Source organism: Sturnus vulgaris, chromosome 23, assembly GCF_052056855.1.
Source record: "Sturnus vulgaris isolate bStuVul1 chromosome 23, bStuVul1.hap1, whole genome shotgun sequence".
In the NCBI taxonomy this organism is placed as follows: Eukaryota; Metazoa; Chordata; class Aves; order Passeriformes; family Sturnidae; genus Sturnus; species Sturnus vulgaris.
In genome coordinates this window covers 7,584,528-7,598,263 of record NC_142265.1, presented here as the reverse complement: position 1 = coordinate 7,598,263, position 13,736 = coordinate 7,584,528, and the positions used below count along the sequence as shown (strand labels likewise).

General features: G+C 50.2%; 2 protein-coding genes across 2 annotated transcripts; one reads left to right on the top strand and one right to left on the bottom strand.

Moving 5' to 3' along the window:
* Positions 1-1,569: 1,569 nt before the first annotated feature.
* Positions 1,570-5,529, top strand: LOC148221371 (uncharacterized). Its single transcript, XM_088177864.1, has 4 exons — positions 1,570-1,767; positions 3,241-3,442; positions 3,979-4,037; positions 4,618-5,529. Exons 1-4 carry the CDS (start codon positions 1,614-1,616, stop codon positions 4,752-4,754), a joined length of 552 nt encoding a protein of 183 aa, XP_088033990.1. The 5' UTR covers positions 1,570-1,613; the 3' UTR covers positions 4,755-5,529.
* A 3,224-nt stretch (positions 5,530-8,753) lies between these two features.
* Positions 8,754-12,544, bottom strand: PTS (6-pyruvoyltetrahydropterin synthase). The gene is made up of 6 exons (XM_014884683.2): positions 12,413-12,544; positions 11,350-11,429; positions 10,656-10,678; positions 10,223-10,279; positions 9,848-9,918; positions 8,754-9,217 (listed from the first exon to the last, which is right to left on the bottom strand). The coding sequence occupies exons 1-6, from the start codon at positions 12,484-12,486 to the stop codon at positions 9,079-9,081; spliced, it is 444 nt and encodes a 147-aa protein (XP_014740169.1). The 5' UTR covers positions 12,487-12,544; the 3' UTR covers positions 8,754-9,078.
* Positions 12,545-13,736: the final 1,192 nt, after the last annotated feature.

The following is a 13,736-nucleotide window of genomic DNA, read 5'->3' as shown; positions in this document are numbered from 1 at the left end:
TTCTCCTTTTCCCTGGCACCTTTCCTGCTGCTCTCTTCTTTGCCCTGAACTCCCCTATTCCATCCCTCCTTTTTCTCCCACTTCTGTTCAGAAGTTTTATCAGAAATATTTTACACAACAGCTTCCCAGAGCTGCAGCCCACTGGGTGAGGAGCTCTGGGGCTGATGATCACAGGGAAGGAAACCCAAACTCCCACTCAGGCAGCACGAGTGACTCAGCAGGGCCAGGGAGGAGGAGGAGGATGGAGTGGGCTTGGCAAAACCCCCCAAAAAACATGCACCAGGGCATCAGAAACACCAGTGAGATTTATCCCCTTCTCCAGGGGAGGAGCAGAGTGGATATTAGGGGAAAAAAATCAGAAAAAAGAGTGGCCAGGCACTGGAATAAGTTGCCCAAGGAGGTGGTGGAGTCACTGGGTGTGGTTTAAAGTCTCTTCCACCCTTGGTGATCCTGGGGCTCTGCGAGTGTCAGGCAGACAGGGGCAAACAGAGACCATTCCCTTCTTTTTTTAGGAGAGGACCCAGCTCATTTGGAGTAGCTGTGTTGCTCCTTTTGGTTGCTGGAAAGATCCACCCTCAGCTGAACCATCCCTGGGAGCAGCTCCTGGAGCCATCCCCATCCAGGGGCGCTGGTTCAGGATCATCACCCCTAATTACTGGGTGTCTCACAGCCGGGTTTCACTCTGGCCCCAATTCCTCCTCCTTTCCCAAGGAGGTGGAAGGTGAGAGGGAAGAATCCCGCTGCAAAATCAGCTGCAAAATCAGCCTTGAAATATTGCAAAATCAGCTTCAAAATCAGCTTCAAAATCAGCCTTGAAATACTTCAAAATCAGCTTAAAATCAGCCTTGAAATACTTCAAAATCAGCTTTGAAATTGGCCTTTAAATACTTCAAAATTATCTTCAAAATCAGCCAAGGGCCCGAGGGGAGAAGGGGGAAAAATCCAGGAAGGAGAGCAAAGAGAAACTGGAGCTGTTTTCCTCATGTGCTGTTATTTGAGGCGTTCAGCCAAAATTTCTCGAGAGGAGTCACATCAGGGATGTGTCCCCAGCAAGAAAATGTCGTGTCCATCAGGGAGGGGCTGTGAAAGGGGCTCAGGACACACCAGCCCTCATGGCCCTTCGTTATCCAGCTGTTCCCAGGCTGCATCAGAAGCTGAATCTGAGCATTTCCACAGGGATGCTCCCTCTCTGGGTTTTTCCTCGCATTTTCTGGAACTGTTTTGGCTTTCAAGAAAAGCCTGGAGCAGAGCAGGGAGCAAAGGTGGAGGCTCCTCCACATTTCCAAGGCTTCTGCAGGAGCTCACAGGGCTGGTCACCATTGCTGAAATGCACAGGACTCCATGTGCAGCCCATGGATCCCTCAGGGATGTCCCCACTGCCCATTTGAACCCCTTCAGTGGGGTCACCCCTTGTTTTTCAGCTCTCTCCAAGGCAGGGTAGGTAGGAGGAAGTGTCTCTGTCAATGAAACCTCCAGGGGGGTGTGACCTGGATGGGGAGGAGGAAATATTTGCATTGACCTCATCAAGCCCTGGGTATAAAATGGACTGGGGAGGTGTTGGGGTTTCTCAGTTCCCAGGTGCAGGTGGGTGAGGAGGAGGCACCAAAGGGGCCATGGCAGCTTTCCTGCTCCTGGCACCCCTCCTCCTGCTGGGGACAGTGGCTGGCCAAGAGACAGCAAGGTGTCCTTGGTTCTGGAATGCGACTGAAGGGAATTTCTCTGTGGAAACATCACCTGAGACTTACCAGCCCAACACAACCTACCTGGGTAAGGCAGCCCTGCCTGCAGCTCACATCCCCCTGCACAGAAATCTCTGACTCTGTCCTGGCCCCTGTGCTGCTCTCAGACGTGCTCAGACTGGGGGAGGTGGAACATCCTTCTTCCTACTTTAATTATTTCTAATTTCAGGCAGGAGATGGGCAAACAGAGCTGTTGTCACCTCTTTGCTCCTATTTCGTGTTCCCCTCTACAGCTCAGTCCTAAATTCTCTTTCACTCCTCAGGACGATTTTTTTCCTCTCTTTATCTTTTTGCCTGAGCTTGCACAGGAGGAGCTGAATGCTCTTGAAAAGACAGAACTTGGGGAAGTTGTTTTGTGGTTTTGGTTCCCTTCCCTCCCCTCCCCTCGGACACTCTGCCCTCCTCAGCAAAGGGGAAGAGGTTCACTGATGCTGCCAAACCTTCAGCTCCCATGGCAGGAGATGCATTTCTGCAGAAGGATGGGGTAAAGGACAGCCTGACCCTGCCTGGCCCCTGCCAACAAATCTCCCTCTGTCCTGAACCCCAGCACAACCTAAATGCTGAGAAAACAGAGGAGGGGAGACACTGATCCCTTCCTGCAGGGGACGAGGTGTGACCAGCACAGATTCCCTCACATCTCACCCAAGCAGCACCCACAGCACTCGGCTGAGGGGTTTTTCCCATTTGCTCCCTGCTGTTATTTCAATTTTTTTTTGAGCACGGAATGGAGGTTTGATGGCAGTTCCTGCCTCTCATCATCTCCTGGCAGCTTTGGTTTGAGGCAGGGCTGGCCTGGGGGGTGCTGAAGGCTGAGAGGGACGTGCCAGGACTGGCACAGGGACCTGGGCAGCCACTACTGCCACCACCCCCTCCGTGCCCCACCTGAGCGTGGTCCAGCTTCTGCTTGGGGAAAAAAAAATCCCAAAACCCCAGCCTGGGGCAGGGGAGGGTGAGCACAGCCAGCCAGGGGCTCAGGGTGCCCCAAGGTTCCTTTTTCCAGCCCTTCCCATTCCCTGGCATGCACAGGGCTCTGCTGTGGCTGCCAGGTGTGGCACCCAGGGCAGCAGGGGCTGAGCCCGGGCTCTGAGCAGCTCAGGAGCAGATAAAGGGAATTTTCTTCCTGTTCTGGCCTCTGAGCAGTCCAGGGGCAGATAAAGGGATTTTTTTTCTTCCTGTTCTGGGGTCTGAGCAGTCTAGGGAAGGATAAAGAGGATTTTCCTCCTGTACTGGGGTCTGAGCAGCTCAGGGGCAGATAAAGGGCTTTTTCTTCAGGATAGAGCAGCTCAGGGGCAGATAAAGGAATTTTTCCTCCTGTGCTCAGGGGGAGCAGGCCAGGGGCAGATAAAGGGGTTTTTCCTCCTGTTCTGGGGGCAGATAAAGGGTTTTCTTCCCCCTGTGGTGAAACACCCTGTGTGCAGGCTGTGACACCACGAGTGTCACCCAGGGTGAGCAAACCCTGGGAACAGAAATCTCATTCCTGTCCACCCTGCTGTGTCGCCAGTGACCATAAAGGACAGCAGAAACCACAGCAGCAGCTCTCAGTACCTGCTGCAGGCTCTGTCACCCCAGAACAGCTCGGTGGGGACGTGGCAGGGGAACAACACGAGGAATTGCAGCTCTTTTGACACTGCAGAATTGAACATCACTGAGAGCACGGCCAGCTGGACATCCCCCAACAGCAGCCTGGCCTCTGTGCAAATCAGGTGAGGACAGACCCCCAAAACCAACCCCTCCTCAAACCAGGGGCCGACTAAAACCCTCTGGATTTTGTCTCTCTCCCTTCACCAAGGGAAATTGTGCTGCCCAAAGCCACCCCCGGGCTGCTCTGGGATTTGGAGGTGCTCCCGTGAGTGGAAATGCAGATTAATCCCGTGGAAATGGCCCTGCTGAGCACTTCCATTAGCGCTGCTGGGAAATGTTTGTCCGGGGGAAGCAGAGCCTTATCTGGGGGGGAGGAAGGACAGCAGTAATTCCTGGCAGGAGTAATTCTAATTACAGGCAGCAGATGGTTCCCTGTTAATTGCCACCCTGCTAAGAGGCATCCCCAGCCCAGCCCAGCCCAGAAGCAGCCAAAATGTGATGGAGAAACCATTTCAGATGTTAAAAATAACCCCCAAAAAGCTCCGTGTGGCTGGAGGGCACCATAAGTGAGCTCAGGGTGGCTCCAAAATTCCCATCCCCACATGAGACACTCAGTTTCCCCCCTTTGAGCTCGTTTTCATCTTTTCTCCTCCCACAGGGTTTATCTCAGCTTCCCTAACAACACCAACGAGCTCAAAACTGTGATACTGAGCACAGGTAAATAATCTTCCATATAGTAATAATAATAATAATAATTATAATTATAATTATAATAATAATAATAATTTCCAACATCTGGGGAAGGACCAAGCAGGGGCTTCACTCTGGGCTTTGGGGAGAGGGCAAGGAGGGATTCAGGATGCCTGGAGCTGAAGGATATCCCACATCCCCAGCAGCCAGGCAAAGACAGAGGCTTTTCAGGTTATCATTCCAACTTCAAACCTTTCCTTTTTGCTTTAAGGGACACGAAACAGCTACAAACCAGAGGCCAGGCTTCTTTATTTCTGCAGGGGCTGGGCCAGGAATGGACTGGGAGCTGTGGCTTGGCCATCAGGGAGGGTTTCTGGTAGAAAACAGAGCCCCAGTCTGGAGGGTGATGGTGCTGATGATGCATTCAGACACCCCACTCCTCCACAGGGGGTTTGACCCCTTGAAAAGATGAAAATAATGAATGAAACAGTATGAAAAATATGAAAGTAATTTTCTGTGAAACCAGAGTTAAGCACAGCCTGCTGGAGAAGGTTTCAGCCGGCTCTTTGGATTTATAATTTGAGGTTGGTTTTTTTTCCCATTTCAGGGGCAGAAAACAGCACCCAGCTGCCTCCCAACAGCACGCTGTCCCCCAGCACCACCCACAGCTCGGTGTGCAGGGCTCAGGGCAGCTCCTGGCTCCTGCCTGCCCTGCTGCTCCTCACAGCCCTCCTGCTCTCCTAGACCTGCACTCGAACCAGCTCTGCTGCCCCTTTCCCCTCCCTGGGGAACATGGGGCTGAGCTGATTTACTCAGGAAGAAGGAAGAAAAAAAAAAAAAAAAAAAAAAAAAAAAAAAGGTTCATTTTTGTGTGTGTTATAGGGTGGTAAATGCACTTCCACAGGGAATTCTCAGGGTTTGTGTGAGCAATCCTGGCCCACCAACTCAGCCAAAGCAAATATGGGATATTTTTGTGATTTCAGACCCAAAAAGGGCTGAGCAGACCCCATTTCAAGGGGACACTCGTGGGTCCACGATCTCCTCATCACAGAAGTCCTGGAGGAGGAGGATCCCTGCTCCAGGAGGGTTCTGGGTTTGCCTCTCCCTCCCCTCCTGGCACAGCCCCACAGCTCAGCTGAGCCTGGGCAGGGAAATTCTGCTGCCAACCTCCCCCCCCAGCCCCAGCAATTCATGCTCCATGTTGTTATTCGGTCCAAAATCCCCTAAATTTTGTTCTTTCAGCAGATCACAAAGTTTCTCTTTCTTTTCCCTCTAATTTATTTTTTTTTCCTGATTTTTCTAGAAAGGCAAGGTGGGCATTTTTTTTTCCTTTTTTTTTTTTTAATCAACAGCTGATTTTGCTGTAGGGCAAGATTATTGTGTGGGCCAATGCATGTCTTGATTTCATTGCTATTTGTATTTTTATATGGGCAAAACATTTATTTAGAAATTTTCCAACATGTGGGAAGCAATTTTTTTTTTTTTCTCAAACCGATCTAAATAAAATAAGGAATTAAAATTGATTCTTGCACCTGCCATTATTTCCTGGCTCTGCTGTGATGTTGGGGGGCTTTGAAATGGTTCTGAAATCTTTGGCTTTGATCTCACACATAAAGGAATAAATAAAGGTGAGGCCTGAGCTCTGAAATCCTTGCACAGGGTGACCCAGAGGTTTTTTTTTGGGGGGAAGGGTCAGGAACAAATCCTAATTCCCCAGTGGCTGAGGAGCCTGGCAATAAAGGAGCCTGAAAATTTCACACAGGAGCTGAGCAGAACAAGAAAAATTTGTGCCTGCCCATTTATAGTTCTCAAGAATTCAGAAAAAATTGTGCCTGCCCATTTATATTTCTCAGGGATTCACAAAAAAAAATTGTGCCTGCCCATTTATATTTCTCAGGGATTCACAAAAAAAAATTGTGCCTGCCCATTTATATTTCTCAGGCACTCAGATATCAGGTCTAAGTGGGAAATTTTTCTAAATTCCCACAAAGTTGTCTGAAATATCATCAGTAAAAGTTGACAGTTGTGATTAAACACCTGCTAAGGCACGTTTGGCTTTCAGGCTGAGCTCTCACTCAACTCTTGCTTGTTCAAATTGTACAAAAGCCATGGTTTGCCTCAAAAAGGGAAGGAAATTCTCCCTCTCGTGCCCTCAGTGTAAATTCCATTTGTTCCATCCTAATTTCCATTTCTTTCCCTGTTTGCTGCTGAGTTGTGGAGGGATTGGGTTCTGAAGCCACAATTCCCCAGATGAAATTTGAGCCTGCAGTGCTGAATTCATGGAACCTCCTTGTAGAATTCCAGAGAAATGAATTTTTTAGTGCCCAGCCATTAAAATTGGCATCTGTTTAGGAGACAGAGTAATTAGCAGAGATAGGGCCATGCTTTATCTCCTGCTACTCCAGTGCACAACACACAATAAAATCCTAATTAGTGCTGGAAATTACTGCTCAACTCCAATCTCCTTGTTGATCCATCTAGCTCCTAAGATTACAGCTTTGGATAATAAATATGAAATTGCATTTAAATATCCCTGTGGCACCTTCCATGTCTCAGATTATCCCGAGGTGCTGCCTCGTGCCATCCACGAGCCTCATCAGTGGAAAAACTTAAAATTAATAAAAAGGAAAGCTGCCGTTTGCCAGAATTCCTCGGCAGCCCCAAACTTTGCTTTTTGTTAAACTCAGGCAGGTGCTGGCAATGCCCCCTGCTCACCCAGCCCACAAAACCTGGTTTGATTTTATCACGTGGCAGGAGGGCAGAGCTGGGTCTGTCAGCCCCACTGAACACATTCCCATCATTATCATTCACTTTTTTAATGCTGGAATAATAAATAAATAAATAAATAAATAATAAAGCTGGAAGTTTTGCTCCTACAGCCTCTGCTGGGATCAGCTGTGACCTCTCAGGGCTGTCCTGGCCCCCACTGTCACCTGAACAGTCCTTCAGAGCATTTCATCACTCAGTAACCCAGAGCTTAATGTTTAATTCTGGCAGTTCATTCCCTCCCTACAGAACCCTCCCTCCCTCCTCTGGGAATTTGAAATTCCACAGAGAATTCCCTGCAAAGCTCCCGACCCCTCTGAGCAGGATCAGGGACAGCTCCCACTGTAATTCCAGTTCCACCTCCAGCTCTGCTGTTTCCAACCCCTTTCACCCAAAGCACTGCCCAGCCACCCAATTTATTCCCATTTCCCCAGAGCTGCAGTCATTTAATCCCAGAGATCAGAATAATTGACACAGGTAAATCTCCAAGGTGCATAGACAATAAATACTCAACTCTCCTGGGCTGCTGAACTGCAGAAATTCAGAGCAGCCTGGGCTGGTTTTTCTGCCTCCATGTCAATAAAAGCAGTGGGCTGTGCTGTACAGATGTAACATTTTGTTTGCTGAATGAATTCCTGCTCTGATAAAACCAGCACATGATGTGTTTGAGTGTCCATGACTCACTGAAGGCACCAGTGCTCTGTGAATCAGCACCAGCACTTGACATCACTTCAGCCACAGAGCAGCTGCAAAACCTCGCTGCATGGAGCTGAACAAAAATGACTGGATCCACATTTGGGGACAGAAAAAAGCAGGGAAAAGGGGCAAATGTGTCAGCAGAGTGTTCATTTCATCCGAGGCACTGAGCACCCTGACACTGCAAGGAGCCTGCAGCCAAATATTCCCAAAGCACCACCTTTAAAAAGGAAAAAGAAAACCTCAAAGCTGGAGCTCCCAGGGCAGAGGCTTTGCTCTGCCAAAGGGGAAAGTTGGAATATCTCTCATTTTTCTCACCATTCCCTTTTTGAAGCTCAGGGAGTTTGAGCAAAGCTGAACCAGGCCAGGGGTCAGCACAGGACTGTGCTCAGGTAAAGCAGTTCTCACTTTCCATTCCAAACCAGTTTTAAAACCATCCCAGGTATTTTTGGGCAGTGTAAACCCCACTCTACCTCAGCCTGGAGCACAGTGTGGCCAAGGTGAACAATTAGGCAAACTTCATTAAACTCCCCAAAGGGGCTGTTTGCTCCCATTGTTCAAATCCCCCATTTCCTTGTAAACTTAACAGGGTTGTTTTTTTTTTAATTATTCAGTTATTCTTGATGGCCATTCCCAATTACTCCTCAGGACACTGCTCATGTGACAAAGGGAATGACAGCCAGCACTGTCACTTCTGCCTCTGGACAGACACTGTGACTGATGATGGCCTTTGGCCACAGGAATTGTGCAATGACCATTCCCTCACTGCCTCTCCTCAGCTTTCCCAGTGTGCCTCCAGCTCTGGGAATATCCAGGATAACTGAGGTTTAAATCCCTCTCCAGCTCTGGGAATATCCAGGATGATTGGGGTAGTGTCCATTTAAATTCCTCTCACAGGCTCATCCTGCTGCAACAACCTCCGTTGGATTTTGGGGTTGATTTTGAGGTTGATTTAGGGTTTTTTTTTTTTGCTCTCCCTCCCCCAAGCTCTGCCACCACTGGGGCTGTGACATTCCCACTTCAGATTCCTCAGTTTTCCATTCTCACCAACACCCTGCTCCCTTTGGCTCTCCAGTTTGGATCAGAAATGTTGGGGTTTTTTTAATTGCCCACTACACCAGTTCCACACACAGAGAAAGATCTGCTGGCCACACGAAGGAACATTGCCTGCAGCACAGGAAATAAACTGATAAGAAGAAGAAAAAAAAAAAAGATAATGTAGTTCTCTCTCACAAATGCTCCTCTGCTTGATCAAGAAGCAAAGCAATACCAAAGCTCACATTATTAAATATCATAAATTAATTATTTAATTTAGAGAGAAAGCAAAGACTTTTGTGATTTTGCCAGGCCACCTCTTGCCCCCAAAGCTGCTTTATTTACCAGGGCACAATTCTAAATTTCACATCAGCTGGGTGGCTCAGCTTGGCAAAACAGGAAGGTCTTGAGAAGAAGCAGAGAAACCAACCCATGCTGAGAACCCAGATGGGCAAAGTGGGTCCTTGTGAAACATCTGCCCTTGTCGTGATCAACACAGGAGGCAGGGCTGGAGGGGTGCACTGAGCTCGTTTTGGAGCATTTCTCCTGAGCTGGGGAGCTGAGGCTGATCTCACTTCACAATGGTTTCCTCCCCCTTGTAAACGACCACGTTCTGCTCTGTCTCGTGCACTTCCACTTTGTAGAGGATTCCCTGGGGCAGGAGCTCCTGGAGGCTGTCCCAGATGAACACGGCAATGTTCTCTGTGGTGCTGGGGGGGGAAAACAGCAGCAGGGTCAGAGCTGAAGTGGCAGAAATGTCACCAAGGCTGGGGGGACGCTGAAGGGGACCATGACACCTGGATTAGGTGGGGATTGTGGCACTGCCAGCAAACGTGGGTGGGATGGACAGGTCCTGTCTGTCCAGGCCCGTGAGGGACAGCAGGGCTGGACACAGGTGTGGGCAGCACACAGGTAAAGGCTGCTGGTCCCCAGGTGGGATCAGCAACAGAACCAGAGGATGTGTCTCAAACTGCACCAGGGGAGATACAGGTTGGATATTAGGAGGAAGTTTTTTTATGGAAAGAATAATGAATTATTGGAATGCTTTGCCTGGGGAGGTGGTAGAGTCACCATCCCTGGATGTGTTTAAAAAAAGCCTGGATGTGGCACTTGGTGCCATGGGTCAGTTTAGGTGTTAAGGTGTGGGTTGGACTTGATGATCTTGGAGGTCTCTTCCAACCTGGTGATCCTGTGATTCTGTGATTCTGTGATCCTGTGATTCTGTGATTCTGTGACCCTGTGATTCTGTGATCCTATTATTCAGGGATTCTGTGATCCTGTGATTCTGTGATCAGACCCTGGAGACTGTTCCAGCCCCTCCAGGAGCCCCCATCACCCACCTCACCACCTCAGAGAAGTAGGGCACGTCCTTGTCCAGGTTTTTGTGGTCCAGTGGCTCCATGATCGCTTCCTGCAGGGAGAGGATGGTGACAGCCCTGTCCCTGCCTGGCCCGAGGTTCAAATAACCACACACAGCCAGGCAGGATGGGGAAAAAAGGGAAATGGCCCCAAATCCAGCTGTGAAATTCCCAGCTGGAAACGCGGCACTGCCTCACATAACAGAGCTAAGGCATTTAAGTCTTCAATTATTCCTTAATTTCTTTTTTATGTCCTGCCATCAGCAGCTCACCACGTCCCCATGCTGGTACCACACAAATTGCTGAGCTCTAATCAATTCTCCCAGGGGATGGGAAGGAAGACTGGGCTGTTTTTACCTGCATGTATTCCTTCAGGTCTGTCAGGTTCATCACCATCCCCGAGACTGGGTCAATCTGCAGGGGAAGCACAAAGGACATTGGTGGCCTGGAGACACAAATCAGACACAGATATCCGTGGAAAATATCTTTCCACTCTCAGAGGGTTCCAACCCCACTCCTGTGATGTTCCCAAGCCTGGAAACAATTCCAGAGGTTCCTCCCTCTCCTAAAATCTGACACCAGGGAGAAACAACTCACTGTAAGAGTCTTCAAGTATGATGATAAAAGCATGAAAACGGCATTAAACTGCAAATCCTCATTGTGGACAGGACAATGACCACGGAAAACCTTCTCTAGTGATGTGCACAGAGTTTCCAAAATACTCTGGGAAATTCAGGCGTGGGGATTCTGCCACACTGAGGAACAAAAAAAGGATTCTGGCTGCACTCACCTCTCCACGCACGGTGACCACAACTGAAAAAAAGAAAAGATCAGGTCACTGTGATATCCAGGAACCCAAAATAAATCTGCTGCTGCTGGGGACACACAACCCACTCCCTGCTCACCCACAGGGTGCACTCAGGAGCAGGACTGTTTTTACAAAATGAGGGGATGCTCCATAAAAACAATGACTCAGAGGCACAAAAATCCTTCCCCAAGGTCTGATGCCCCAGGAGGTGGAGATAAGCCTGTCTTCCCTGATAAAGCAGCTCCTGAGCAGAGATTTCAGGTGCCAACAACCCAGGGAGCCACTCCAGGAACTGGAGAGATCCAATTCTGTGTGCTCGGGGTGTAGAAATGGGAGAACTTGTTAAAAAAAAAAAAACAACATTCAAAATATGTTTACAGGCTGCTTAATTTGCATGGCTTTTGCTTAGAAAAAATCTCCCTTCCAATCACAATGATTCTGCAGAGTGTAAACAAGCAGATTTGATTCAAGAAGTGGCATTTGAAGATAAATATTTATTATCTATTCAGCTGCCAAACCCACGCTATGGTTCAACCCCCTGCTGCTGAAATTTCCTCTTAATTCTTAATAAAAACACAAATACACTAAAAGCTGTATCAGGCAGCTGAGAATGAGTGGCCCAGCCCTCCTGGGGTGATCCCCAGCCTGAGAGCAAGGATGGAAATCTGCTCCCTACCTTTGTAGTTGTGTCCGTGCCCATTTGGGTTGTTGCACTTCCCAAACAGCTTCAGGTTCTCCTCATCACTCAGGGATTTGCTGTGGGAAAGGCAGGCGTGGCACGTCAGCATCTGCTCCAGATGTTCCTGGATTCACTCAACTCTGCTTTCCAGCCTCCATCTCTTCCCTCTCCCACATTTAACCCACCAGCTCAGGAGGTACAAACACACAGAGGATGTTTGCTCCACGAAGAGATCTTGTTGTTGACAGCAGTGGATTCTTTTTTTTTTTTTTTTTTTTTTTTTTTTGCCGTGGTTTTGTGTCTGTTTCACAGCATCTGCCTGACACCACTGCTGGATAAATGCTCAACATCTGGGCCCAAAATCACTCAGGCCTGGAGCAAGCTGCACATTTGGGTTTATTATTAATTAGCAAAACTTAGGGAGTCTCTCCAAGAAATACAACGGAATTCTCTCTATATCTTCCCTTTGAAGCAATCCAGGGGCCTGCTCTGAGTGTTTCAGGTCAAGGCACATTTTGGGAAGATCACAGAATCCCAGGATGACTGAGGCTGGAAAAGAGCTGTGAGATCACTGAGCCCAGCCTGTGACCCAGAGCACTGAGTTCTTTGGGCACCTCCAGGGACGGGGACTCCCCTCCCAGGGCCTGGCCACCCTTTCCATGGAGAAATTCCTGCTGATGTCCAGCCCAACGCTCCTCCGGCGCAGCTCGGGGCTGTTTCCCCTTGTCCTACAGCCTGAGAGAAGAGGCCGAGCCTAAAATCTCCTTCAGCTCAAGGCACCCTTTAGGAATAGATCAGTTTTGGGGGGATAGGCGGGAGATGGGAGGGCGCAGGGCGATGTTTACAAACCGAAAGCGCCAGCGGCTCAGTTAAAACACGGAACTGCAGCCGGGCACTGGCGGAGCTGCGGGAAGGGGCTGAGCCACGGACGGAGCCGGGAAGGGAACGCGGCGAGGGCTCGGAGCCTCCTCCCGGCGGGGCCGCTCACCTGTGCGGGACTGCTCACCTGTGCGGGGCCGCTCACCTGTGCGGGGCCGCTCACCTGTGCGGGGCCGCTCACCTGTGCAGGCGATGGCAGGCGCTGAAGGTGACGGAGCGCGACAGCCGCGCCAGGCGGGCGGAGCGCGGCGACATCGCGGGGACGGAGCGGGGACGGAGCGGGGACGGAGCGGGGACGGAGCGGGGCGGCTCCAGCCCGGCCCCGGGGGCGGCTCCAGACCGCAGGATCCGCCCGCCGAGACCCGGGGATGCTCCGGTCCCTCCGTGCCGGGGTTGGAGCCGGGGATGCTCCAATTCCTCCGTGCCAATGTCGGGTCCGGGGATGCTCCAATTCCTCCCCGTATTCGGCCCCGGGGATGATCTGATCCCTCTGTGTTCGGCCCCAGGAATGCTGCGGTCCTTCCTTGCCGGTGTCACACTCGGGGATGCTCCAATTCCTCCCCATGTTCAGCTCCAGGTTGCTCCAAATCCCGGTGTTCAGCCCCGAGGATGCTCCGGTCCTTCCGTTCCGGTGTCGGACTTGGGGATGCTTCAATCCCCCCAAGTTCATCCCCGGGATGCTCCAAAACCCCCGTGTTCAGCCCCGAGGATGCTCCGGTCCCTCTGTGCCGGTGTTGGCCCCGGGGACGCTCCAATTCTTCACCGTGTTCAGCTCCGGGGATGCTCCAATCCCCCCGTGTTTAGTCCCAGGATGCTCCAATCCCCCCTTGCTCAGCCCCGGGATGTTCCTGTCCCCCCGTGTCCGTGTGGGACCCCGGGATGGTTGTGGACACACATGCAGGAGGGCACCCCGGTAATAACATTGATGGAATTCAAGCAGAGGAATCCTTCAAGTCTGGTGATTTTCAGAAAGCTTTGGGAGAACAAGGAGAACCTGGATTTCTCCGTGCTGCAAGGGTGTGAATGTACGTTCCCTTAATTCCTGGGGATTCCTGGGGATAACGGAGTGAATCTGTGTGTTTGTCAGGGTGGGAAAACTCCACCAGGATCTGTGTGTGAGAGAACATCGGGAGGAGAGAGAGCACAGCCCGTGTGCCCAGCCCAGCAGGGCTGTGTGCTGGGGGAGCAGAGCTTTAAACACGGCAGCTCTGGGGACACAGCACGGGCTTGCACCTGAGCCTCTGAGCCCTTTTCGTTTCCCAAATCAACGAGAAAAAAAAACAACACACACACGCACAAAAAAAACCCCAAAAAAACCCACCAAAGAAAAAAACACACAAAAAAAACCAAAAACCAACCAACCAACCAAACAAACAAACAAAAAAAAAAACACACAAAAACCCAAAACAAAAACAACAAAAAAAAAAAAAGAACCAGTGGTGCCTGAATTCCATTAAACACCTCTTAGCGCCATCGTGCTGCCGGTCCTGGGGCCTCCAGGCTGT

Excerpts from the sequence above, each read along its gene's own strand:
- LOC148221371 (XM_088177864.1), top strand. The coding sequence starts at position 1,614 with ATGGCAGCTTTCCTGCTCCTGGCACCCCTCCTCCTGCTGGGGACAGTG. Across the intron at positions 1,768-3,240 it reads GCCCAACACAACCTACCTGG|TGACCATAAAGGACAGCAGA; the intron begins GTAAGGCAGCCC and ends CTGTGTCGCCAG. Across the intron at positions 4,038-4,617 it reads AACTGTGATACTGAGCACAG|GGGCAGAAAACAGCACCCAG; the intron begins GTAAATAATCTT and ends TTCCCATTTCAG.
- PTS (XM_014884683.2), bottom strand. The coding sequence starts at position 12,486 with ATGTCGCCGCGCTCCGCCCGCCTGGCGCGGCTGTCGCGCTCCGTCACC. Across the intron at positions 10,679-11,349 it reads GCACGGACACAACTACAAAG|TTGTGGTCACCGTGCGTGGA; the intron begins GTAGGGAGCAGA and ends TCTTTTTTTCAG. Across the intron at positions 10,280-10,655 it reads TGGTCACCGTGCGTGGAGAG|ATTGACCCAGTCTCGGGGAT; the intron begins GTGAGTGCAGCC and ends CTTCCCCTGCAG.